At 39.7% G+C, this 26,884-nt stretch overlaps 2 protein-coding genes across 5 annotated transcripts in view; one reads left to right on the top strand and one right to left on the bottom strand.

The window, feature by feature from the left end:
- The window catches only part of RAD9B (RAD9 checkpoint clamp component B), a 29,892-nt gene extending 13,374 nt beyond the window's left edge, over positions 1-16,518 (bottom strand). The window contains exons 1-6 of one of the 3 annotated variants that reach the window (XM_047828828.1): positions 16,372-16,518; positions 14,436-14,506; positions 13,481-13,633; positions 13,160-13,274; positions 5,066-5,165; positions 3,282-3,388 (exon numbers count right to left, since the gene is read on the bottom strand). In XM_047828828.1, the coding sequence (XP_047684784.1) occupies positions 3,282-3,388; positions 5,066-5,165; positions 13,160-13,274; positions 13,481-13,633; positions 14,436-14,506; positions 16,372-16,408 (583 nt within the window). In that variant the 5' untranslated portion in view covers positions 16,409-16,518. The remainder of the gene's footprint in view (positions 1-3,281; positions 3,389-5,065; positions 5,166-13,159; positions 13,275-13,480; positions 13,634-14,435; positions 14,507-16,371) is intronic. The other 2 variants (XM_047828827.1, XM_047828829.1) reach the window with 2 other exon arrangements.
- Positions 16,519-16,618: 100 nt separating this feature from the next.
- VPS29 (VPS29 retromer complex component) lies at positions 16,619-25,259 on the top strand. 2 transcript variants are annotated; one of them, XM_047828437.1, is made up of 5 exons: positions 16,619-16,701; positions 19,222-19,233; positions 21,492-21,683; positions 24,542-24,777; positions 25,012-25,259. In XM_047828437.1, exons 1-5 carry the CDS (start codon positions 16,699-16,701, stop codon positions 25,127-25,129), a joined length of 561 nt encoding a protein of 186 aa, XP_047684393.1. In that variant the 5' UTR covers positions 16,619-16,698; the 3' UTR covers positions 25,130-25,259. The 2 variants fall into 2 exon arrangements, with proteins under 2 accessions (XP_047684393.1, XP_047684394.1); XM_047828438.1 differs by lacking the exon at positions 19,222-19,233 and having other exon boundaries at positions 16,629-16,701.
- Positions 25,260-26,884: the final 1,625 nt, after the last annotated feature.

The following is a 26,884-nucleotide window of genomic DNA, read 5'->3' as shown; positions in this document are numbered from 1 at the left end:
ATCTTCTGTCATTAAATCTAAAGTATACAAGGAGATGTCCCAAACTATTAAAACTGCTTACTTCTGGATAGTGGGATTTCAGGTGACTTTTTTTTTTTTTTTTTAGTGTTTGTGTTTTTTATTTTCTTCAATGGACATGAATTATGTAAGAACAAAGGATAAACAGTATATACTTTTTAAAAGGATCAAACACTACCCTAAAAATACATTATTATCAAACAAGAAGGCTCATGTCACTCCCAGTGTACTAGTACAGAGTAAGTTCAATAATAAACAGATGGGGCTCGGGAGTTAAGCATCCAACTTTGGCTCAGGTCATGATCTCACAGTTCATGGGTTCGAGCCCCGCATCAGGCTCTGTGCTGACAACTCGGAGCCTGGAGCCTGCTTCAGATTCTGTGTCTCCCACTCTCTCTGTCCCTCCCCCACTTGCACTCTGTCTCTGTCTCTCAAAAATGAATGAATGTTTAAAAAAACTTAAAAAATAAAATGAATAATTGGGTCTCCAATTGCTACTTGTGCCCATAAGTCCCCAGTCAACCATAACTATAACTACTCATTAGAAAGCTTCTCACAAGGGACAGTGTCTCCTGGTGAGACACAATGGCCATCTTTATTCAGAAATGGCACTACGGAATATAAAACAGACCCTTTTACTAGAATAAGCATATATTTTCCAAATCATGCACTTCTGGGTGTCAAATAACAATGCTAGATAAGACTTCAGAGAAACAATAATAACACAGTGGTATTGGGCCTGTGCCTTGAAGCCTACATTCAGATAATATTCCAGCACTACTAACTGTGTGACACCAGGCAAGTCACTTAGTTTCTCTGTGCTTCATATTCTTCACATGGAAAAATGGGCATAATAGTACCCACATCACAGAGTTGTTACAAACATTACATGAATTCACAACTGGAAACTGTTTAGAAAAGAACATGGCACCAACTAAATACCACAAAAGTCATCTGATCCAATTTTAGCCCTGGCTCTACTGGTTTTTCACTTCAAATAATTCCCTCCCTTAATATTCTTTACTGCTATCTCTCTCTCTCTCTCTCTCTCTCTCTCTCTCTCTCTCTCACACACACACACACACACACACACACACACAATTACCCAAAATTAAAGAGTCTCAAACAGCTTGTGTCTGAAAGACCCTAGCCAATTTTCTTGGTAGCAAAACTCCCAATTTAATCATGCCTTAGTTTCTCCATTAAATCCAGGTAACTCTTGGAAGAGCTGACTTAAGACATAGTCACATTTTCTGCCGTGTGTATTTGCCATCTGGAATATCTTACATCTCTAATTTGGAGCTACTTTTTCTTCTTAGGTGACAAAGATAATCTCAATTGGATTGCTGCCTCTTAATTTTTTTTTTTTTTTTGTGCCAAACACAAAGGGTGATAAAAGATGAAAAACAGGGGCACCTGGTTGGCTTTTTGGAAAAGCATGCAACTCTTGATCTTGGGGTTGTGAGTTTGAGCCCCACAGTGGTTGTAGAAATTACTAAAAACAAAACAAAACAAAAAAAAAACCTTTAAAAAAAAGATGAAAAACAGATCTTAAAATCTTAACTGAAGATATACTTTTCTCAGTAACCATTCTCCTAATTGTATATTTTTAAATCTTTTTTAATGTTTATTTTTGAGAGAGAGAGAGTGAACATGCATGCCCATGCTCTTGTGGGGAAGGGGCAGAGAGAGAGGGAGACACAGAATCCAAACCAGGCTCCAGGCTCTGAGCTGGCAGCACAGAGCCTGATGCAAGGGTCTAACTAATGAACCATGAGATCATGACCTGAGCTGAAGTCGAATGCTTAAACAACTAAGCCACCCAGGCACCCCACCATTCTCCTAATTTTAAAACACCTGAATTTCCAAAAACAAACTCAACATGGATGAAAGACCTAAATGTAAGACAGGAAACAATCAAAATCCTAGAGGAGAAAGCAGGCAAAAACCTCTTTGACCTTGGCCACAGCAACTTCTTACTCAACAGGTCTCCAGAAGCAAGGGAAACCAAAGCAAAAATGAAATATTGGGACTTCATCAAAATAAAAAGCTTCTGCACAGCGAAGGAAACAATCAGCACAACCAAAAGTCAACCGACAGAATGGAAGAAGATATTTGCAAATGACATATCAGATAAAGGGTTAGTATGCAAAATCTGTAAAGAACTTATCAAACTCAACACCCAAAAAAACAAATAATAAGTTAAGAAATGTGCAAAAGACATGAATAGACACTTCTCCAAAGAAGACATCCAGATGGCCAAGTGACACATGAAAAAATGCTCAACATCACTCATCATCAGGGAAATACAAATCAAAACCACAATGAGATACCACCTCACAGCCGTCAGAATGGCTAACATTAACAACTCAGGCAACGACAGATGTTGGCGAGGATGCGGAGAAAAAGGATCTCTTTTGCACTGCTGGTGGGAATGCAAACTGGTGCAGCCACTCTGGAAAACAATATGGAGGTTCCTCAAAAAATTAAAAATAGAACTACCCTACGACCCAGCAATTGCACTACTAGGTATTTATCCAAGGGATACGGTTGTGCTGTTTCGAAGGGGCACATGCACCCCAATGTTTACAGTAGCGCTATCAACAATAGCCAAAGTATGGAAAGAGCCCAAATGTCCATCTATGGATGAATGTATAAAGAAGACGTGGTATATATATATATACAATGGGGTATTACTCGGCAATCAAAAAGAATCTTGTCATTTGAAACTGTGTGGATGGAACTAGAAGGTACTATGCTAAGCGAAATTAGAGAAAGACAAATATCATATTATTTCACTCACATGAAGAATTTAAGATACAAAACAGATGAACATAAGGGAAGGGAAGCAAAAATAATATAAAAACAAGGAGGGGAATAAAACATAAAAGACTTAAATATAGAAAACAAACAGAGAGTTGCCAGAGGGGGTGTGAGAGGGGGGATAAGCTAAATGGGTTAAGAGGCATTAAGGAATCTACTCCTGAAATCATTGTTGCACTATATGCTAGCTTGGATATAAATTAAAAAATCAATCAATTAATTAATATAAAAATAAAACAACCTGAATTTCAAAGCCAAATATTTTAATTATTGGTTATGTTCCATTTCCTGGATCTCTCAAAAATTTTAATGATCTTTCTACATCTTACTGCTTTTTAGACAAGAATAAATGTCATGCCACTAATGTTTACTGTGGTCAGTAATCAAGAAAATCAGGAAGTGACATTCCATCCAAGTGCCCTGACAGATGTAGTCCTTACCCACTGGTTCGTCACTGGAACTCTTAAGGCAAACACTGAGTGGGGTAACAGCAAGAGTAACTTCTTCTTGACTTGATGTGAAAAGAACAATTGCCTCAGCAAGCACTCTACAAAATGTAAAGAAAAGTACTACGTTATTTGAAAAACAAGCAGAAAAAAAAGTCTTATTAAATAAGACTCAAATCTTTAATCTGGAAATAAACAGGTTAGTCAGGATAGATTTTTAAAAACTTACCAAAAAAAAAAAAAAAGTATTTTCTTTTTTCTATGTGAGCTGCAATATTTTTAGTGTATTTTAAAATGGCAACTTCAGGGGCACCTGGGTGGCGCAGTCGGTTAAGCGTCCGACTTCAGCCAGGTCACGATATCGCGGTCCGTGAGTTCGAGCCCCACGTCAGGCTCTGGGCTGATGGCTCAGAGCCTGGAGCCTGTTTCTGATTCTGTGTCTCCCTCTCTCTCTGCCCCTCCCCCGTTCATGCTCTGTCTCTCTCTGTCCCCAAAAAAATAAATAAATGTTGAAAAAAAAATTTTTAAATGGCAACTTCATTTGACAGGCCAAGAAAATAGTAAAATATATTCTTAGTAAGACATGTGAAAGCTGCAAGATAAATCAGACACTGGAAGAAAATGTTTTTAATTCTATGTTTTTATATGATCAATATATATTTTTAATGGCCTGCAATCATACGCCTAAGGGAGATATAAGAAAACAGAGCTGTTCAAACAGAACCTGCTGGAGACCCAGGTGAGGGTAGAGGTTTACAAACAGCCTGCTGCCTATATTCTCTTTCTTGTTGTTATTTGTCCTACATTACACCTATACTTTCAAGGTTGTCTTGACATCCCAAATGCCCTTTTATCCTGGGGCTCCCTTTTTAAAAACAGCTTTATTGATACAGAATTCACATACTGTACAATTCACAGATTTAAAGTTTTAATTTGTATTTCCCTAACTACTAATGATGGTGAGCATCTTTTCATGTGCTTTTCAGTCATTTGTATATCTTCTTTGGCAAAATATCTATTCAAATCCTTTGCCAGCTCTTAATTATGTTATCTTTTTATTATTGCATTACAACTTCTGGGATACTTTTTAAATTGAGGTGTTGTTAGATAAAAAATGAGATTCTTAGAATTTATGTGATGTTGATGTTAACCTGAGGCTAGACATTAGCTCAGCAGTGTTTCTTGATGCCAAAATGTCAGGAACACCTGCCAAATTCATCTAGCAACTTTTCCAGTGTTGGGGGGAGGTGTTTTATAAGATACCAAATAACCTGACGTTAAAAAATGACAACAGGGGCGCCTGGATGGCTCAGCCGGTTGCGTCCATCTTTGGCTCAGGTCATGATGTCATGGTTCGTGGGTTGAGCTGTGCTGACAGCTCAGAGCCTGGAGCCTGCTTCAGATTCTGTCTCTGTCTCTCTCTGCCCCTCCCCCCCTTCAAAAGTAAATAAACATTAAAAAAAATTTTAAAGACTCAGAAGGCAATATATAAATGCAAAGTATTATTAGGTAATATATTTCTATCTTGGTATCACTTAATATAAAAATCCAGTAATAGGATATTTTTAGAACTTTCTTGACACTAAATCATCATTGCTACCATTAAGCAGTTATATCATCTACTATTATCTTTTTCATGGTTTCCTCTTCACTTTGTAAGGTGATTTCTACAAGTTATATATTAGCTTTTTTAAAAAATATAACTGATTACAAAGCTTAATTCCTTACTATGTGCCCATATTCAGAAAAAGAAAAATAAATACCAGAGAATTCATTACCTTGGTTGAATCACTAGTGTATTAGAACACATATTCTTTTCAAAAATAACTTGCAAGGGCTGACTTTCTTGAAAACATACATTATGAGTTCTTCTAATACCTTAAAAAGAATAAATAAACCTTTTAATAATTTTAAGTGCAAAACAAACTATTTAAAAAGTCTAAGTGTCGCAGCCAAACAAAATTAAAGTAACATTTACTATCTATCAGGCAGGTGCATACATAGCTTGAAGGAACACTCTTCCTCCACAAATGCGTTTATGGCCCCCTAGTGGACATTATGCAACATGCCGGGTCCTTGGACAGTATCAGTAGAGCTCCCAAATTCTTTTGAAATACAGGTTAATTCTTAAATTGTGTGTAAGATAGTGATTGCCCATTACAGTTCACGTACTTACAATTCCCTTTCACTACCTTTTATCCACGTCTATTATTTCCAGATTTCTGGGACTCTCGGAAGTCAGACATGAACATCTGGTCTGTGAATTCTTTTCTTCCAAGAGGAAGAAGAGAGGAAGAGTGTACAGCTGTAATGGCTATGACCCCAGGTGCCAGGAACTGTAGTACACATTTTACATACATGACCTCTGATCTTCACAATATTCCTATGGTGTAAGCACTTACTCTCAGAAGAGGAAACTGTAGCTGAGAGAGACTGACTTTTCAAGGCTATGCTATTTTAACATGTATAGTCAAAATTTGAATCTAAGTTTGAATACAGAGCCAATGTAATAAAATCCAAGTGGGCTGTAACTTTCTACAGCATAATAATGTTGCAGTGAGAATCAAAAGGGCTCACTAGAAGCAATGTTTCTCAACTAACTGGGATTTTTTGGTACCAAATTAATAACAGCAACATTTATTAATTTCTTAAGTATTTACTGACCACCTACTATGTACAAAGCTGCATTAGTTAGTTTTTTATGGATAACAAACCAAAATAACAAACATTTGTTGTTTCTCACAATTCGACTGAGTCCTTCTGGTTTAGGCTGGCTTAGCTGTGGCTGGACATTTTGGATGGCTTCACTTTCAGGTCTAGGGCCTCAGTAGACAACAGGCATGGCGGGGGCCTGCGGGGCCAGCAGAGGCCTCTCACCACATGGTTCCTCATCCTCCATAAGTCTATACTGTGCTGCATTTATTCTCATGCTGAGGAAAAGTTCCTACTTTAACAGGGGAAACTGCCAGGCCTCTTAAGGCCTAGGCTTGGAACTCACAGAATATCACTTCTATTGCATCTAATTGATAAAGCCCAAGGCAAGCCATGATTCCAGCTGGGGAATCAGACTCCAGCTTTTGAAGAGGGGGGTGTTGCAAATAATTTGTGAGATCTTTTTTTTTTTTTTTTTTGGTAATCTACTACACAAGAACAATTTTAGGAGCTGGGGATTAGCAAAGAACAAATCAGACAAAAATCTCTATCCTCATAGTGTTTACATGCTAGGGAGAGGAGACAGACAATAAGAAAATAAATAAGTAAATAATTAATATGTCACAGGGTGATAAAGACCACAGAAAAGCAAAGCAGGAAAGACACTAGGGAGTGCCAGTGGTGGTAGGTAGCAATTGCAAATAGAGAGGTCACGAAAGACCTCATGGAAATGACACCATCTGAGTGAAGACTTGGAGGAAGTGAAACGGCAAGTTACATGCTACCTGGGAGAAGGAGTTTACTGGGCAGAGGGCTTCCAACCCATGTAGGCATGTAGGACCTCACTGGCCATTGAAAGATCATTGGCTAATACCCTTTGTAAAATGGGGAAGGTGGTTTTGGGGTTTTTTTTTTTGTTTTGTTTTTTGCTTTTGAGAGAGAGAGTTTTGAGCGCTAGGGTAACATAAGCTGACCTATTTCATCTTTGCTTTCGTCCATAAATTTTAGATGGCATGGCATTGTGAAGGATCACTGTGATTTCCATTTGGGGAAGACACAAATCTAAAAAGTTGGCATAGCTTACCTATTTTAAAAAATATTTTCAAGTTACTTTTGGAGGGACACGTAATAGATAGATGCTGATGGTAGAAAGTTCAAAAGATACCAGAGAGACAGTGAAAAGTAAGTCATCCTCCACTCCTGACTCCTGCCAGCCCTGTATCCTCCACAGAGGCAACCACCGTTACCGGTTTCGCAGGTACTGTTCACAAACAGCCCCGGCACACACAGCACAAGCATACCTCTAAATATTTCCCTCAAGCGAATACTGGCATTGCCAAAGATGTCCAGGCTGAGAAATGTCTAATCTGTCATTCCTGATGCTCCTTTTCTTGCCATCGGCTTCCTTCTTCACCTTTTACCTTATGAACGGGTGCTAAACACTTTCAACCTGTGCCTTTGATCACACTGCTCCCTCATCACAGAATGCCTTCCCATTTCTGCCTGCTGGAAACTTACCCAGATGTGATGCCACTAACCAGAAAGCCTTTCCTCTTCAGCTTTCTCTCCTTCGAGTCTCTGGCTCAAAGAACATCCACTGTCCCTTGTTCGAGTAATTTGGCTTGATGTACCTCTTCACTGTGGTTTTTCTAGTTTCTAGTTTAATAACAATAACAATCTCCCTTGGTAGCATGCAAATGGCATAAACGTTTAGAAGTCCTGTTTCCCCCCTGGGTCATTTATAGGCTTTATCTTATGCTGCACAAAGCACTGGACTGTAATGAGACAAGGGATTTTTCATCAGAATTGACTTCTGGGCCACCTGGGTGGCTCAGTGGGTTAAGCATCAGACTCTGGATTTCGGTTCAGGTCGTGACCACATGGTTCGTGAATTTGAGCCCTGCATTGGGCTGACGGTGCAAAACCTGCTTGGGATTCTCTCTCTCTCCCTCTCTCTGCCCCTCCCCGACTTGTGCTCTCTCTCACTATAAGTAAACCTTAAAAAAAAAAAAAAAAAAAAAGAGGAACTGACTGCATTCTTTGATAAAATAGTACTATTAACAACAACAACAACAACAACAACAGCTGAATTAACACAAATGCTTAGTAATGTATTTGGCCTAAATTCTGGCATAAGCTCGCTATCTTCTCACAGAACAGTAACAACAACTTAGGGCCCAGGAGCTAGTCGATGGACCATGCTGAGTAGTGGGTGTCTCATACCATCTGCTCCTGCCATGGGATTCCTGGCGCTATGAAAGAATTCTACCTGCCACTTCATAAGCTCTATTTCAAACTTCCCTCAATGGCTCCAGAGAACTCTTTCAAACCTGAAGGGGTACAGCTAAGGACGAACCATTAGTTTGGAGATGTTACATTTGTAGAGTTTAGAATTTTAGGGGCTAGTGATACTTCAGAAATCTTGTAAGTTATTCAAATATTCCTCAATCCCTGTAAGTTCACCATTGAGTTTAAAATCATTAGCACATCTGTAGAATGCCCAAAACTTGAAAACTTGAAGGAGTCCAACCTTCTTGACATCACTTCATTAATATATGCGTATGATTCAAAGTCTCATTTTCATTCAGTATCCCAGTGCACTCCTCTTATGGAAGCTCCCCTCTGTTGGAGTCCTGTCCCCTTGAGCCAGGACAGAACATATTAGCAGGTGGTTCATATCCGAGTGTGTTCTTCAGGAACTCATGGACTCATTTTTAGAAACTCTAGGGCCAGTGCAAAAGAAAAGTATGGAGAATTGGTAGAATCATTAATGACATAAATATTTCAGCTAAATATTGCTTCTCAGTGGTATAAATCCTTTTTTATCTATTTGCAGATGCTAAATAATTCAAGAAATCACTGTTACAGAAACTTTTCATGGTTAGATTTAGAGAAGTCAGTCCTTTTTAGTAGCTCGGTTTTTTTCCAAGTGTTTTCTATCAGTGAAGAGAGCCAGATTTACATCACTATCCTTAATTTCTTACCAAATCCCAAATATGTATTTCTAGCAGCTTATTGGCTATCCCTGCCCAGGTGATTTTTCTCAACTAAATTTGAACGTTTCTCCACCAGATTATAAATATAAAGTTGCAAGCTTTATTTTCTGGGTACACACAGTTTGGGGAAGTATAACTACTTACCTAATTAAGTAGCAGCATCTATCTCCTCTGTTCCCCTTCTTTCCTGAGCTGTCCCTTCCCCATTTTGCAGCTGCCATGAGGTTTGGGTGGGATTGACTCTACTTCCAGCATCACTGATGGGCCCTCATTGGTAGAAATTAATTGGTATAATTTTATCCCCCCCCCTACAATTAAATTTGGACCAGGTATGATGCTTAAAGAGTGAATTTCCTGGCCACGAAGATTAGTTTAGGTTGGTCCAAGAACTTTTGTTTAATGGATACATGAGGTAAGGCTCTCGCTCCCACTGGATGTGAAAGAGGAAGCTAGCCTCAGCTGCTGCTGCAAGCCACCTTATTATTGAAAGTTTATCAGAGAAACTAGCCTTAGGATAAGTCACGTGGAGGAAAGGAGAGCTGAGTGAATTTTAAAAAGAAAAATGAGAGGGAGGGGCACCTGGGTGGCTCAGTCAGTTGAGCGTCTGACTTCAGCTCAGGTTGTGACCTCACACTCCCTGAGTTCGAGCCTTGTGTCGGGCTCTGTGCTAACAGCTCAGAGCCTGGAACCTGCTTCGGATTCTGTGTCTCCCCCTCTCTCTGCCCCTCCCCTACTCATGCTCTGTCTCCCTCTGTCTCAAAAATAAATAAAAACATTTTTAAAAATTTAAAAAAGGGGCGCCTGGGTGGCTTGGTCGGTTGGGCGTCCGACTTCGGCTCAGGTCATGATCTCACGGTCCGTGAGTTCGAGCCCCGCGTCGGGCTCTGTGCTGACAGCTCAGAGCCTGGAGCCTGTTTCAGATTCTGTGTCTCCCTCTCTCTCTGCTCCTCCCCTATTCATGCTCTGTCTCTGTCTCAAAAATAAACGTTAAAAAAAGTTTAAAAAAAATTTTTAAAAAAAGAAAAAGGAGAGGGGCACCTGGGTGGCTCAGTCAGTTGAGTGTCTGACTTCAGCTCAGGCCATAATCTCGTGGGTCGTGAGTTCAAACCCCACATAGGGCTTGCCGCTGTCAGCGGAGAGCCTGCTTCGGATCCTCTGTCTCCCTCTCTCTCTGACCACCCCCACTCATGCTCTGTCTCTCAAAAAATAAAATAAAAAGGAGAAGGAAAAGAAGCAGCAGCTGCTGCAGCCTGAACCAAACCCACACCTGTGACCCAATTTTGAACTTTTCATTTCCATGAGCCAATATTTCTCCTTATTGTTAAAGTTAGTTTGAGTTAGATTTTCTGTGGGTTTTTTTTTCCTGTTACTTGCAACTTAAAGCATCCCAACTCATATAGCTTTCCTACAAAAGCTACTGAAAATCAACCAATTGGAGTGCCTGGGTGGCTCAGTCAGTTAAGTGTCAACCCTTGATTTCAGCCCAGGTCATGATCTCACGGTTCGTGAGTTTGAGCCCTACGTTGGAATCCACGCTATTAGTGCAGAGCCTGCTTGGGATTCTCTCTCTCTGCCCCTCCCTTGCTCGTGCTTTCTCTCTCTCAAAATAAATGAATAAACTTTAAAAAAAAAACAACAAATCACAAGTATGTATTAGACAGTAATCTAATCAATCTGCTTGAGAGATTCTTAAGAAACTGAAAAGTTGGTTGTTTAAAATCTAGCTGGAAATAAGGGTTGAGGGTAATTGTAATGACAGCAGTCATTGACTCTCTAGTACTTCCTCCGTGTCAGACACCACGCTATGTGCTTCACACAAGTGATCTCGCTTTACATTCACAACAACCTCCAAACGCGAGGGTAAGAGTATCCCCATTTTGCAGAAAAGAAAATGAAAGTTCAGAGAGCTGATAAGAGAAACACTCTCCAAAGGCCAGATATACAAAGGAAGCCCTGTTATATTTCTAAGTTAGCATGACTGTTTATAAATTTTGTTCAAACCAAAAGGCTGATTAATGGCCTGCCATGCACACGTTGTACATCTGCTTTGAGAACGAGTAGCCTAATGAAAATCACATTGTCAATGCTCCTGCTCCTGCATTCCTCGTGATTCCTGCCTATATGCTAATCTATCATCTTTCGAGCTTTTACAAAATGTAGAAACATATATAACCCTGTAAGAACTGCTCATTCTCTAGAGCACTTTCTCCCCCATGAAGAGTGTGTTTCCCAGGCAGCTGTCCTAACTTGGGCTCAAATAAACTCTTTCTTACTTTCAGAGATTCTAAAAGCTTTGTTCAATTTGTGTTGACAAAGCTTATGCACTTTCACAAAGCTAATAAGAAGCATAGAAGGGGCGCCTGGGTGGTTCCGTCGATTAAGTGTCTGACATTGACTCAAGTCATGATCTCACGGTTCCTGGGTTCAAGCCCCGCGTCAGGCTCTGTGCTAACAGCACAGATTCTGTGTCTCCCTCTCTCCCTGCCCCTCCCCCACATGTGCTCTGTCTCTCTCTCTCTCTCTCTCTCTCAAAAGTAAATAAACATTAAAAAAAAAGAAGATGGGGTGCCTGGGTGGCTCAGTCTGTTAAGCGTCCGACTTCGGCTCAGGTCATGATCTCACGGTCCGTGAGTTTGACCCGTGCGTCGGGCTCTGTGCTGACGGCTCAGAGCCTGGAGCCTGTTTTGGATTCTGTGTCTCCCTCTCTCTCTGACCCTCCCCTGTTCATGCTCTGTCTCTCTGTCTCAAAAATAAATAAACGTTAAAAAAAATTAAAAACAAAAAAGAAGAAGAAGAAGCAGCACAGAAGAATCCATACCCAAGTCTGTGATGTCAAGGCCTGCTGTGCTTTTAATCATGCTCTTTACGTGATTCTGCTATTACATGAACTAAAGTTCAAAGAAGGGGGAAATCATGTTAAATCATTGATATTTTGCAGGGGAAAAATTAAAGATTATAATACAAATATGAGGTGAAATTTAAGTAAGACATATAAGATCATTGTAACACTACAATAACCTTCCAGAAGACCATTCCATTACAAAAAAAGATGTGGACTAATATCACAAGCATGAGCTTTTTTTTTTTTTTTGATGTTTATTTATTTTGATAGAGACAGAGACAGAGTGTGAGTGGGGTAGGGGCAGAGAGAGAGGGAGACAGAATCTGAAACAGGCTTCAGGCTCTGAGCTGTCCACACGGAGCCCGATGTGGGGCTCAAACCCATGAACTGTGAAATCATGACCTGAGCCAAAGTCGAACGCTTAACCAACTGAGCCACCCAAGTGCCCAGCACGAGCTTTTTTAAAGCATACAATTCTACATGCTAATGTCAAATAAAATAGCAGCAATCATAATAAATACAACAAGCTAACAGAGAATGTGCCAATGTTCTTTTAAACACTTTAGAACTATAACTTCCTCTAACTCATCAAATCCTTCCCTAAAACCCAAGGAAGCTGGTACTAACACGACCCTATTTTACACTGGGGGGGGGGGGTGGGAAATGAGGCAAACAGATGGAAAATAATTTGCTCAAAGTATCACCAAAGAAAGGGCAGAGCAGGATTCCACCCTAGACCTTATGGCCTCCAGAGTCCATGCTCTTAACCACCGTGCTATACATACTTAAGCATGTAAATGTCCCGTGGGTACGTTTGAATATCTACCACGCAAGGCTGGGAGGCAGGAAATCTGTTTTACAGCTTCGTGTAACAGAGAGAATGTATAAAAGTTTTGGCTCCTATTACTGTGACTTACTAATTTTGTGACTGTGGGCCAGTTACCATGCTTCCTTCAGCCCCAGATATAATACTATGTGCCTCTTGGAGGACTTTCAATACAGGTAGTCATTATTCTTTTCTGTTCTTACCAAAGAACGCTGTTACCAAGGCACTCTTAACAGAACATCATCAAGCAGCCAGTTAATTTTAGAATCACCAGTTGTTTGAATTCAAAAAGACATTTAAAAAAATTTTTGGTTTGTATACAGGCCAAGCTTGTGCCACTGATAAGTCAAAAGAGGAAAAACTGAATACAAATCATTTCATCATACTTCTACAGAGACAAGATAATACTTTCCAAGTATTTACAATGGCCCTACAACAAAACCACATCAATTCTAAGCAGTAATGCAATGAGAAGTCTTGACATGCACTTTCAATATTCTAAACATGAAAAATATTAACAAAAAACACATGATACTTTAGCTTTAATTATACCTACCATGTCTGCAGAAGAATTCAATAACCACTTTACATTTATCAGATCTGGTGAATATTTTGCACTTCTCTACATTTCTTTCGAGGGAATTCAGGCATCTAAAGATGGGCAGAATTGACTGTAACACAAATACGTTATAGAACATGGTTTGGTGTTTGGTTGTTTGATTAGTTTAAAAGAACTAACAAGAGTATGTACATTTATAAATGAATAGATTTGTTCCCCATGCCCTTTAAGCCATATATTAAATGCAAGGTAGATGTTATATCATATATAATAAATATTCCTGCAATACAAGAGAAAAACAGGGCCACTTATATTTACCTTCATTCCCAATTTGCAATTTAAGTTTGATGAAGTCGAATCATTATCATTCATTTTCACTGAGGTTGACCATTGATAATGTTGAAAAAACACAGGAGAGAAGAGAACACATCCGTATGCTGACCGACAAGAATTCACAGATCGTAAAGCAAGCTGGAAAAATAATAGTTATTAAGGAAAAAAATCAACGTTCTTTAAAGGATTCATTCAAAAAATTCTATTATGTGTAACACTGCAATTAAATATAGGATGTTAACTGCATTCTATGGACTACATTTTACATATGAATTATTATAGATATTAAATAGGTTGCATTATCCACTATGCATTGAATTTGCATAACTACACACACAGGTACACATCTATATTGAACACGTATAGGTATTAACTCTAATATCTTGCATGTTGAAAATGTAAAGTTGTAAACACCTTTTAACTTTAATGCTCAAAGTGGCAGAAAGCAACGTAAAAGGGGGTAAAAAGATTGCAGCAAAACGGCAATCTCTTGTCCTGTCTAAAGGGAGAAACCATCCATCAGCGCCAGCCAACTATTTCCGCTTGGGAATGCTGGCCCCAAACTGTCAGATATTAAGTTTTCAAGAGAAGCAGAAAACTCCGATCTTTATGTGGACTCCCAATTTTTTAAGTTTAGAAAATTCTTTCTTTCTTTTCTTTTTTTTTTAAACACAGTGCAGTCCCACAAAACACTTCTGCAAGCAATATCTAGCTTCTCAACCACCAGTTTGCAATTTCTGGTTTAAATCTCTTGTGGTTCTCTGCATGCTTTTTAAGTTTAATATGCTCTAAATGTATTCAGATATGGAAAATAAAGATGAACAATGAAACGGATAATTACAATTTCTGGATTTCATAGTAAACATTCAATCTGGACTGGGATCTATAAACAACTTCTTTTGCCTTAATAGATGGTCTATTGGTCACTTTTCTTACTTACACCTTTTTCAGATGGGTCTAACCACAGCTCGTCACTGACTCGTGATAGAGCTTGGATTGCTTTCCCAAATACTACGGAGCAAAAGAAAGGTATGGTTTACATTTTTTCTCTCAAACAATAACAGCAAATTGTAGGACTACTTCAGCATTCACAGGACTCAAGATAAATTCATAAAGAACAGTCTTTTATAGACTAATGCTACAAATTGCTTTAAATACAGAATAATACTCTTGACAAAATGCTAGACACATAGTAAGAGATCAATAAATTTACAGAATGAGTGTGCAAAATGATAAAATGCAGTAACATTCTTCCTTTCTGTACTGTAGCAAGTCAATTTCCATACTAATGTATTTTTAGACTTGGTTTACCACCCCCCACCCCTGCCCAAAAAAAGAACTGTGAAAATAGAGCATGGAGAGGTTGAAGGGATTCAATAACTTCACAGGGGGCAAGGTCAAAACAAGTCACATGAAAGAAATTAGAGGCATTTAAGATGCATCTCTGAAATTTGAAGGTAGCACGCAAAATGCCAGATCTCAGATCTCACCAAACACACTCAGATGCCCTGTAACAGAGGCTAGGATGAATGACATATTGGTCTAATCTGGTATGACACAGTTCATATTCTTACGAATTATGAATAAGTACAAAATGTGACAAATGGATATGGAATACTATGCTGCAATAAAAATGGATGGCCACAGCAATCCATGGAACAGTAGAAAAAAGAAAAATTAATTCCAGAACATAAAATCAGGTTACAATATTAAGAATCAAGGGTGTGTGAATTGGGTGTGCCAGTGTCAAACTGAGATGGGACGACCAATGGGGGGGGGGGGGGAGGGGAAAGAGGCATTTCTCCCTTTTACCACTTCACATTCAACACTTTTTCCTAGAGCTGCCTGTTGCAGACCCTTCATTCCTCCAATGACTAGGTTTTGAGCACCCACTATGTTTGGGGTACAACCCAAGGCAATGGGAGTAGAGCAGTGAACAGGACAGGAACGGTTCTGCCCTCACCATACATATAGTCCAGGAGAAAAAGCAAAAACAATCATACAAATTGCTTATCGAGAACTGAGCTATATACTCCAAGAGAACTTCCTAGAACTCTGAGAACATGGAACAGCTGAGGGCCTGTGCTTCCCTTTCCTGTTCACTACTACTATTCCATATTTGTCCTCAACACAGAGCAAGCCAGCCACAACACAAGATGCCTTTCTAGGATCACTTCACACCTTACAAAATGTAGGAAACCACTGTTTTCCTAAATAGAAACTTTAGGAAGTTTCTGAAAAACCTTGTTTAAGTACTATTTGTAACATGTAATAGTTCCTATACACTCCCATCTATTATTGAGCTCTTTACATGCATCTCCATTTCATTCCTACAAGGCCTATAATGAAAACGTTACTATTCTCATTTTACAGATGAAGAAACTGAGCACCACCCCCCCCCCCCCCCCCCCCCCCCCCGCCAAGTGATTCAGTGGCTTGTTCCAGGTCCCACGTCAAAAAATAGCATTTGGAATAAAAAACAGGTTGATGCTTTTCTCATGGCACTAAAACACTTCAAGGGTCTAAACATTATTTTTTCTCCCAACTCCACCCAACACTGTCCTCATCAGCGCTCCCAATCTCTGTTCCAATGTGCAACTTCATTTCATGGACACCCAAGAAAATAAATACTACGCATAAATAAAAGCAGATGGGCTCTCTTTCTTCCCTCAGAAGCTACTAGAAGCTTGGGTGAGCGGCGGCTGTTTGTGGCCAGGCCTTGTGTCGCCAGTCATTGAGCATAAGAGCAAAGGAGAAGACCCTGAGGCTGAACCTGAGGCTTTCTCTTTTCTTGTTCTTTTACTTTTTTTTTTTTTTTTTTTTTTTTTTTTTGGTTTTCCTTTTTCTACAAAGGTAGGCAAAAAAGGTCTCTCCACCTTTCACCTGACTGCCGCTCATCCCGCACGTCAGCATGGCCGCAGCCCTAACAAGCAGGGCCCCAAGGCGCGCCTCAGCTCGACGGCCCCAGGTGCCCGGATGTCGGCCGCACCCTCCGAAGCTTCGAGATCTTACTCCTCCCGCCACCCTCCCTTTCCTAAAGGGCAGCTAAGTTTGACGTCGCGGAAGGGCCTGTACGGGCCTCCGTAGGCCGTCTCCCGTCGACCTCCTCTGTCATTGGTTGAGAGCGAGGTGGGCGGGTCGCCCCGGAGCCCGAGGAAGAAGGCGGCGGCGGCGGTGGTGACTGAGCGCAGCCCTGTGACAGGATGGTGAGGAGTGCAGATGCGGCGGCCGAGGCCTAGCTCTCGGCCGCGGTGCTGCATCGTTGGGAGACGTTGGGAGTCTCTGAGCGAGGGCATGGGCGATCTCGGGGGCGTGGCGGGCGCAGCCCAGGTCCGGGCCTGGAGAAGGCCCAGGGGGAGGGCAGGGGAGGATCAGGGGCAGCCGCCGCTGGGTGCGGCCGGCTCGCACCCCCGCCCCAGGGACCAGAGGACGTCCGAGGGGGAAAGGGCCCCCCTCAGCGACTCGTCCTGTCACGAGACCCCCGCGCCCGAGCCGGGAAAGATCTTTGGGCCTGGTCCTCTGGCTCCTGAGAAAGGGGCATGGTCCCCTCCGTTTCCAGACGTTTCCCTACTCCTTTTCCTTAAAAGGCACCTCCCGCTGGTGAGGGTATACCAGTTGCCTGCCGCTTGCGTGGAAAGCTGGCTTCTCGGATGCAAAATGGGAACTAACGAGCAGAATCCCCTATCCATTTTAGTTTGCCGTCCGAGGAAAGGGAATACAAACTATCCCCTTGGCCCCTGCAATTTAGTGCAGCTGCCATTGAAAATTGGTAGTGAGTCCTCAAAGGACTGGATGTGGCTCTTAGAATGGCTGGAACTGTTGTTTCCTTAATGGTTTATGAGCTCCTTGAAATTGGAAACATTTGGGAATGTGTACATTTTTTTCCGGGTAAGGAGCCAGTGTGGGTGCCGGGGCGGGGGGTAGTTTGTGGAGCTTTCACCTCGTCAGACTCATCAGACTGCCCTGCCCGCTTCAAGGCCAAACCCCACCCGCTGGCCTCCAGTAGGTGTCCGCCCCTACGACCGTCTTATATAAAAACTCGGGAGCTGCTACTGGAGAGGACTCCGAGCTACGATCAGATTTTCAAAGGTGTCCTTCACTCCCTGAAAAGTTAACCTGTTCAGAAGGAGCTCTGATTATCTTGGTGTTTGTGTTGGTGAGGGTAACTGTAAAGGGACTTCTATTTCTGATGGGCATCCATTGCACGTTTTAAGATTCCCACGATTGTGTGACAAGCATAGCCTTGGAGGTGGTTGTAGACGCGACAGCCAAAGATTTATGGTCTGTGCGTCTTTGTATACGTGAAAGGTTTTTAACCCCGTCTTTTGATTTTTGCTTCTAAGCAGACTCCCGTTTGGAGTGATCGGTTTACAATAATTTTGAGGCAGTTATTCCTGAGAGAAGATGACATATGATTCCATACTCATGTTCCTGAAGGGTTTTTTGAGAAATGAACACTTAAAAAAAATTTTTTTTAACGTTTATTTATTTTTTTTTATTAAAAAAAATTTTTTTTTCAACATTTATTTATTTTTTGGGACAGAGAGAGACAGAGCATGAACGGGGGAGGGGCAGAGAGAGAGGGAGACACAGAATCGGAAGCAGGTTCCAGGCTCTGAGCCATCAGCCCAGAGCCCGACGCGGGGCTCGAACTCACAGACCGCGAGATCATGACCTGGCTGAAGTCGGCCGCTTAACCGACTGCGCCACCCAGGCGCCCCTATCGTTTATTTATTTTTGAGACAGAGAGCATGAACAGGGGAGGGTCAGAGAAAGAGGGAGACACAGAATCTGAAACAGGCTCCAGGCTCTGAGCCATCAGCACAGAGCCCTACGCGGGGCTCGAACCCACAGACTGAGATCATGACCTGAGCCGAAGTCGGACGCTCAACCGACTGAGCCACCCAGGCACCCCGAGAAATGAACACTTTTTAAGGAGAGTTACACTGGAACATTACTTGTCACGTGAGATAGAACTGGGCAAAATTTAGCATTAGCGGACTCTTTCATGATTAAAAACTTTTTATTTGGCAAAGGAGACTAGAAATATTCAACACCTGGTACACAGGGTCTGTGGGCAGCAAATTCAGGTGTGGAGAAGGTCCAGTTGTAGCTGGAGGAATGTGTTTGGTTTTGTATCATCTTTCGTCGGTGGCTTCATCACCTGATAATGTATTCATAGTGCTGTGTTAGATCTTCTATACAAAATAATGATCTAGCTGCAGCATAAATTTTCCAACTACTAGAATTTTGAGCATAAGAGAATTAAAATCAGTATACTTGAGGAATTAGTCCTTACGCGTCCAGAAAATGTTAGCTTTCATTTACATCGTTACTGGTGAATTTTCCAAATTGTTTTACAAAATTTGAAACAGAACAGGAAACAAAAGAGATTGGAATCATGGTAGAGAAGAGTAGGAGAAGTAGAAAAAATCGACAAGGCAAATTTCTTTTACAGTGCGTTTGTGTGTGTGTGTCCGTGTGTGTGTCATGTTTAAAAATACAGCAAATGGTTCTTTTGGTATTGTTTTGAGCAAAGCCAATTTTTAACATTTTCTTTCATAACACTCAGAAATCATTAACAAGTGTTTGCATATTCATTTGATATGAGTTTTTGTTGCTCTGTTTTTGGTTTGTTTCTTTTCGTTGCTTTCTTTTAACATTGGTCATGTTTCACCCTTTTTTTTCATTCCCCTGTCTGCAATCAACTTCTTCATTCCACTAAGGCTGGGCACAGAGTAAGTTTCTTCTCTTAGCTCCTACTAACAATGGTGGTCGGGTGGCTGATGACTGGGATTTCACCCTTTTACAATCTATCAAATAGGAAATAACCAAATTCCTATGCTTTGATTGGGTTGGTTCTTTATTTAAATTTAACAAAGCTGCCATTTCTAGGATCTTTTGCTGTCTCAAAAGACTACAAACTTTGCCTAACCTGAACTGTCAAAAGTGTGGAATTTGGGCAAGGACGTTCCTCAGAGTATGACATTTGTTATGTGACACTATCTCCCCTATAACTTAGTCACCTATATGAAATGAGAGTCTTACTAAGAATCTTTACTACTTTGAGATAATTTTTGTTTGATCATTCATATAGTTATATCTTTAGACTGCTAATATCTTTAGACTTAGGCATAATCCGTAATACGTGATAGAATTTAGGTCATCAGTCATTATAAAGTATCGTGTCTTACTAATATTCTTTCTAGCACATTCAGATTCAACAGCTGATTATCAGTCCCAAAGATTTTGAACCTGCTATATATAGACGTATTCCCTTTTATGAGTAGTTGGAGGGTTTTTTTTTTTTAACATAGACATCTATTTTCTACCTTTTTCTCAAATGCCAGCTTCCCACATTAACTATGTACTTCAATCCATATCTGAAGGGATCCCCCTCTAAAGATGAAGATTGTTCTGTCTCCAGGTACTTTTGCATTGATTACCAGTGAGGGTGGAAACTTCATAGTGGTCTTTAGTTTTACAGTAAGATGTTTTATCCACTAAGATCTGGATTGAAACAATTAAGTCATTGAACAAATAACCAGCTGAAACCACACTTTAAAAAGAAGAAACTTATTTAACAATTTCTTTTAAAGTATGCTAATTGTGTAACCTCGTGTTACCTCAGTTACTCTGTGTCCTGATAACAGCTCCTTTCCTTTGTAATCATGTTGATATTTGTTGCAAGATGAATCAAGTTTGTTTTAGTAATAATTTTAGTTTGACACATTTTCATTTTTGATTAATTTCAGTTTACAAAGTCTATGGTGGCAAAACTATTTTCTGATTGTATCGTATTTATTTAATGTTTTCTTTGTTAATATTAAGGAATAGTCATGCCTTCTTTAAAAGCAGTTAAAGGGCATGTACATTTATGGATGGAATGTCTGTGTGGGAAAACATCCTGTTACAGAATGAGGGTGCTTATACTAATCAACATAAGAAATTGATTATTGTCCTTTGGGGGGCAGATATTACTTCAAAATGACCTTTTGACAATATTCCATTAAATGACTGAATCAAATAATGTTTATATTCAAATCTTGAATTTTCAAAATTAAAATTTTACAGGATTGAGGTTTTTTTTTACTCTTTTATACTTAAGTGCAAAATTTATTTTTGTCATCTGAGACTATGTTGCAACTCTAAACCACCTCCTGCTAAATTCATGACTTATTTAGTTGATCTCTTTTTTGTTTTGTTTTGTTTTAATCTCTAATGCACATGAAAGACTGTGAAAATGTTATTTTAAATTTGGGAACCAAACTGAGGGTACATAGGCAATTTAATCTAGACAGTAGAAATATGACAGGATTTTTAATAAGGAAAGAAGATAACAGAGATCATAATTCAAAAGCACGTGTTTGTCCTATCGAAACTCTTTGAAGCATAGGCTGTTTTTATTCCTATATACTGTAGAACTAATTGCTTTAAGTAAAATATTATAAATTTTGGCTACTGCTCCTCCATATAGTTTAGTAAACAGTCTAATAAACATAAATTACAGAATTAAGTTTTTTTCTATCACTACATTTTTAGCAATTCTCTTTATTAATGTTCCTGGAACATTGGAATCAGTATATTAGGTTTTACATTATAGCTGGAGAACTAGGAATTACCGTATCACACCTCAAAAATGCCAAATCCCATAGGACCCAGTAGTGTATTTTTCATTTTGCAATTTTTTAAGTGTCATTTATAGGACTCTAAATGAATTGCTTTAGAAAGCCCAATTTTATTCTTGGTAAATTGAATGATGACTTGTATAGTGAATGCACACCTATTTATGACCAAAATAAGGTTGATTAGAACAGAGTAGGTTACCATATGTGTGTTTGTTTAAATGGTCATGTTAAGAACTGTATGGATAACTTCTGCTCTTATGGGTTCTGGAATCTCTGCTTAATTTAATTTAAAAGGGGAGTTAAGAGAGAACATCTTGTTTTGACATCATGTTTGACATGACACCTTGTCTCACCTTGACACTTTAAAGTTGGTGTTGGTATTAGGAGACCTGCACATCCCACACCGGTGCAACAGTTTGCCGGCTAAATTCAAAAAACTGCTGGTGCCAGGAAAGATTCAGCACATTCTCTGTACTGGAAACCTTTGCACCAAAGAGAGTTATGACTATCTCAAGACTCTGGCCGGTGATGTTCATATTGTGAGAGGAGACTTCGATGAGGTGATGTATTTCTCTTTCCATTCACAACTATTTCTTTTTCTTAATTCTTACATATATAAGCTTTATTCTTTACACCTTAGTTTTTCAATTGTGAAGGTCTTTTGTTGTTGTTAATATCCCAAATGCAATTTTTTAAGTTTATTTATTTTGAGCAAGGTGGGGGGGGGGTGGGGGGGGGAGCGGCAGGGAGAGAATCCCAAGGAGGCTCCACACTCTGAACTGAGCCTGACGTTGGGTTCGATTCCATTACCGTAAGTAAGATCATGACCTGAGCGGAAATCAAGTCGTTGGATGCTCAACCAACTAAGCCATGCAGGTGCCCCCCAAATACCAATTTCCTACACATACTTGTTTCTTACTCTTTGCAAATCACTGATAGTAGATTACTCAATAAGCATATTAAATACTTGTTCTGACTAAATTGATATGGACTAAAAGTGATTGTGTTGCTATTTTTTGTAGTGATATCATTTAGTTTATAAAGTTTTTTTTTAATTTTTTTAATGTTTATTATTTTTGAGAGAGAGTGCGAGCAGAGGAGGGGCAGAGAGAGAGAGAAGCAGGCTCCAGGCTCCTAGCTGTCAACACAGAACCCAATGAGGAGCTCGAACTCACAAACTGTGAGATCATGAAGTCAGATGCTTAACTGACTGAGACACCCAGGAGCCCTATAAAGTTTTTATTACTTCTCACCACCACCTCTACTACCCTGTTCCAAGCCACCATATCACTCTTAAATTCCAGCTTTCTCATTCTACCCTTCCTTCCTCCACAATTTGTTCTCTAAGTAGCAACCAGTGTGATCCTTTTTAGGCGAAGTAACATCACAGCACCACTCTGCTGAAAACCCTGCTGTGGCTCCCTAACTCCAGGGTTGACAATAAAGGGGCATTAGGAACTTTTGAGGACTTGATAGAACTGCTCTGGGTTTGATTGTGGCAGAGCTTACATGACTATATTTGTCAAAAACCCTTGAATTGTACACTAAAAAGGGTAAATTTACTGTATGTGAATTATACCTCAATAAACCTGACTTTAAGGAAAAAAGTTAGAAGTTCTGGGATTCCAGCTTTGCCCATTAGTTAATAATGAGATTTTAGGCAAATTACATCATCTTAGTTTCCTCTCACGTAAATGATTGGAATAGATGATTTTTAAGGCCCCTACTCATACTAACACTGTATGATTTTAGCATGATAAATCTGATACTAGTGTAAAAAATTGCCTTTTATTTCTGGGAATATAAGCTTTTTCATAAATTAACTTAATTGGTACTGTTTAATGGGATTCCTTTATATCAAACTGAGTAAGTATAGTGTCTTTTTCTTTTTTTAGTGGATAAAAAAAAAAAAAGAGTTCAGGGATACCTGGGTGGTTCAGTCAGTTTAGCATCTGACTCTTGGGTTTCAGCTCAGGTCATGATCTTATTGTTCATGAGTTTGAGCCCTGCATCAGGCTCTGCACTGACAGTGAGGAGCCTGTTTGGGATTCTCTCTGTCTCCCTCTGTCCCTCGTTTGCACACGTTCTCTCCCCCCTCTCTCAAAATAAATAACTTAAAAAAATAAAATAAATTAAAAAAAGATTTCGGGTAACTTTCCACCTGAGAGCAAAAGACAGGGAGATGAGAAGGAAGGCACAGACTTCTTGTCAATAATTAGAATATAGGTTTGGTTTGTTAAAAACATATTTGGGTTTCTGCTTGTGTTATGCTAAAGACAGTTTCAGTAGCAAGAATTAAAATTTTTTGCTTCTGATTGCTAAATTCACAGACCGTGGAGCCATACTACCAGGGTTTAGATCTTGGCTCAACCACTTATTACTAAGGTGTGACCTTAAGCAAGTTATTTTAACCTCTCTGTGCCTCAGTTTCCTCATCCATAAAATGGGGGTCATAACAGAAGCTACCTTTTAGGATTGTTTGTAAGTATTAAATAGGTTGATGTTTATAAAGCCCTTGGGATAGTGCCTGCTTCATACTAAGTACTGAATAAGTGCTAACTATCATTATTATTTGAAACCATCTATATAATTATTAAAGCCTGGGATATAATTTGAACACACCTAGCTTATAGGTCGTATGCCTAGAATTCTTAGGTAGAGGAAACTCACAAATTTGGGGGAGTAATTATTCTCCACAGCATGCCCCAAAGAACCTATATTCTACAAAAAAAAACAAAAACAAAAACACAAGAAAGGGATTGCATGATAAATTCCAGTTTACCTGGAGTAAGTTATGTTTTGAGCATAGTTGTAGCCTTAGAGACTGAGAAATAATCAAGTATTTAACAAATGGGGGGTGCCTGGGTGGCTCAGTCGGTTAAGCATCTAACTTTGGCTCAGGTTATGATCTCATAGCTCATGAATTTGAGCCCTGCATAGGGCTCTGTGCTGACAGCTCAGAGTCTGGAGCCTGCTTCGGATTCTGTGTCTCCCTCTCTGTCCCTCCCCTGGTTGTGCTCTCTCTCTCAGAAATAAATAAACATTTAAAAATATATATTTAATAGGGGTGCCTGGGTGGCTCAGTTGGTTGGGTGTCTGACTTTGGCTCAGGTCATGATCTAGTGGTCCGTGAGTTCAAGCCCCGTATTGGGCTCTGTGCTGACAGCTCAGAGCCTGGAGCCTGCTTTGGATTCTGTGTCTCCCTTTCTCTCTGACCGTCCCCTTCTCACACTCTCTTTCTCTCTCAAAAATAAACGTTAAAAAATTTTTTTAAAATATGTATATATTTAATAAATGTATTGGTTGTGGAGTACTGTATCAAAACATCCATATGGGATTGAATGTTTAAGCAGGTTGTTTTTTAAACATAAGTATCTCTGAAATATATATATGTTTTCATGTCTGTTTCTTATCTTAGAATCTGAATTATCCAGAACAGAAAGTTGTGACTGTTGGGCAGTTCAAAATTGGTTTGATCCATGGGCATCAAGTTATTCCTTGGGGAGACATGGCCAGCTTAGCCCTGTTGCAGAGGCAGTTTGATGTGGACATTCTTATCTCGGGACACACACACAAATTTGAAGCATTTGAGCATGAAAATAAATTTTACATTAATCCAGGTTCTGCCACTGGAGCATATAATGCCTTGGAAACGTGAGTAGGAATTTGGGGATTTTTTAAAGTTAATAATTGCATGTGTCGTGTTTCATAAAGGAGAAATGCAGCCATTTCAGTGATAGCCTTTTTGGCATTCTTCTTTGGGTGATTATTCTTTTTAATACGTAACAACTCGAATTCTCCTTGAATCCAAATTGTCATTGTAAATTGAAATTTTTAGTGCGGTGCTTTTTAGTACAAAACACTGACATTATTTATATTTTCTTTCAGAAACATTATTCCTTCATTTGTGTTGATGGATATCCAGGCTTCTACAGTTGTCACTTATGTGTATCAGCTAATTGGAGATGATGTGAAAGTAGAACGAATTGAATACAAAAAATCTTAAAAGCCAGGCCTATCTTGCTGGTTTTTTTTTTTTTCATTCCCTGTTCAAATCAAGTAATTAAACATTTATGAGCCACAGAATTGTATCACTTTTATAATATTTTGCAGTAAAATATAATATCTTCTGTTAATACAGTGTTCCAAGCTTCTTATAAACTGTTAAGAATATATTCCGTTCCCGGGGCGCCTGGGTGGCGCAGTCGGTTAAACGTCCGACTTCAGCCAGGTCACGATCTCGCGGTCCGGGAGTTCGAGCCCCGCGTCAGGCTCTTGGGCTGATGGCTCAGAGCCTGGAGCCTGTTTCCGATTCTGTGTCTCCCTCTCTCTCCGCCCCTCCCCGTTCATGCTCTGTCTCTCTCTGTCCCAAAAATAAACGTTGAAAAAAAAATTAAAAAAAAAAAAAAAAAAAAGAATATATTCCGTTCCCATATATGATTTATATGAAAAAATGTCCACCACCCAGTAAATGGTCACGTGTTAAGAAAAATTTATCCTTGTAAATATCTTCAAAGTTGATATTTGGAACTTTATTACAAAAGTAGTGCATGAGGAAAAAGAATCTAGACTTTCTTGTATACATTTTTCTCTTCACTAATAAACAATTAACCTTTCATTTATACTTTCTTGGTAGACTTGTTTTAATTTTTTAAAATCATAAAAGGGGTGACTGGCTGGTCAAGCATCCAACTCTTAATTTTGGCTTGGGTCATGATCTCACAGTTTGTGAGATCTGTGCTGACAAGGCAGAGCCTGTTTGGGATTCCTGCCCACACCCCCCCCCACCTCTCCCCTGCACCTGTGTGTGTGTGCGCTCTCTCTCTCTCTCTCTCTCTCTCTCTCTCTCTCTCTCTCTCTCTCAAAATAAATAAACTTTAAAAAAAAGAAATAAAATAGGCTCCTGGGTGGCTCAGTCGGTTAAGCACCCAACTTTGGCTCAGATCATGATCTTGTGGTTCATGGGTTTGAGCCCCGCATTGGGCTCTCTGCTGTCCGTGTGGAACCCACTTCAGTTCCTCAGTCTCTCTCTCTCTGCCCCTTCCCTGCTCTTTCTCTCTCTCTCAAAAATAAATACACATTTTTTTTTCAAGTTAAAAATTCTTGGGGCGCCTTGGGTGGCTCAGTCAGTTGAGCGTCCAACTTCAGCTCAGGTCATGATCTCACAGTCCATGGGTTCGAGCCCCGCATCAGGCTCTGTGCTGACAGCTCAGAGCCTGGAGCCTGCTTTGGATTCTGTGTCTCCCTCTCTCTCTGCCCCTCCCCCACTCATGCTCTGTCTCTCTCTGTCAAAAATAAATAAAACATTAAAAAATAAAGTTAAAAATTATTTTAAATAAAAAATAAAAGGAAATTAAATGCACCTAGGCATTAAAGTGATGAGGTAGATGGAGTGACCTTTCAGGGTGCTCTCATTTCTTACAACATTCTGGGTCATAATGTTGGGCTCAGATTTGATTTTCCAAAGAATATACTATATTGACATATTAAATCAGCAATAATTCCTCAAACTGTTGCTTTAAATTGCCCTATTCCTATTTTTCAAGTTTTAACTGTGTGTTTATGTGTATGTGTGTATACGTATTTTTTTAAACAGTAATGTTTAGAAATTCTGGAAGCACACAAGAGTGAATACATAATGTAAAGAATCCTCTGATTAGTACAGTTACTCCCAACTCTAGCTTGAGAGGCCAAGTGTTTGTGTGGCAATTTTCATAAAATAGGGCAAATTGATATTTTTACGTTGTTTTCAAGCAGCAAA

The sequence above is a fragment of the Prionailurus viverrinus genome, chromosome D3 (genome assembly GCF_022837055.1).
Source record: "Prionailurus viverrinus isolate Anna chromosome D3, UM_Priviv_1.0, whole genome shotgun sequence".
In the NCBI taxonomy this organism is placed as follows: domain Eukaryota; kingdom Metazoa; phylum Chordata; class Mammalia; order Carnivora; family Felidae; genus Prionailurus; species Prionailurus viverrinus.
Note: the sequence above shows the minus strand (reverse complement) of the source record. Positions and strands in the feature narration are given on the sequence as shown.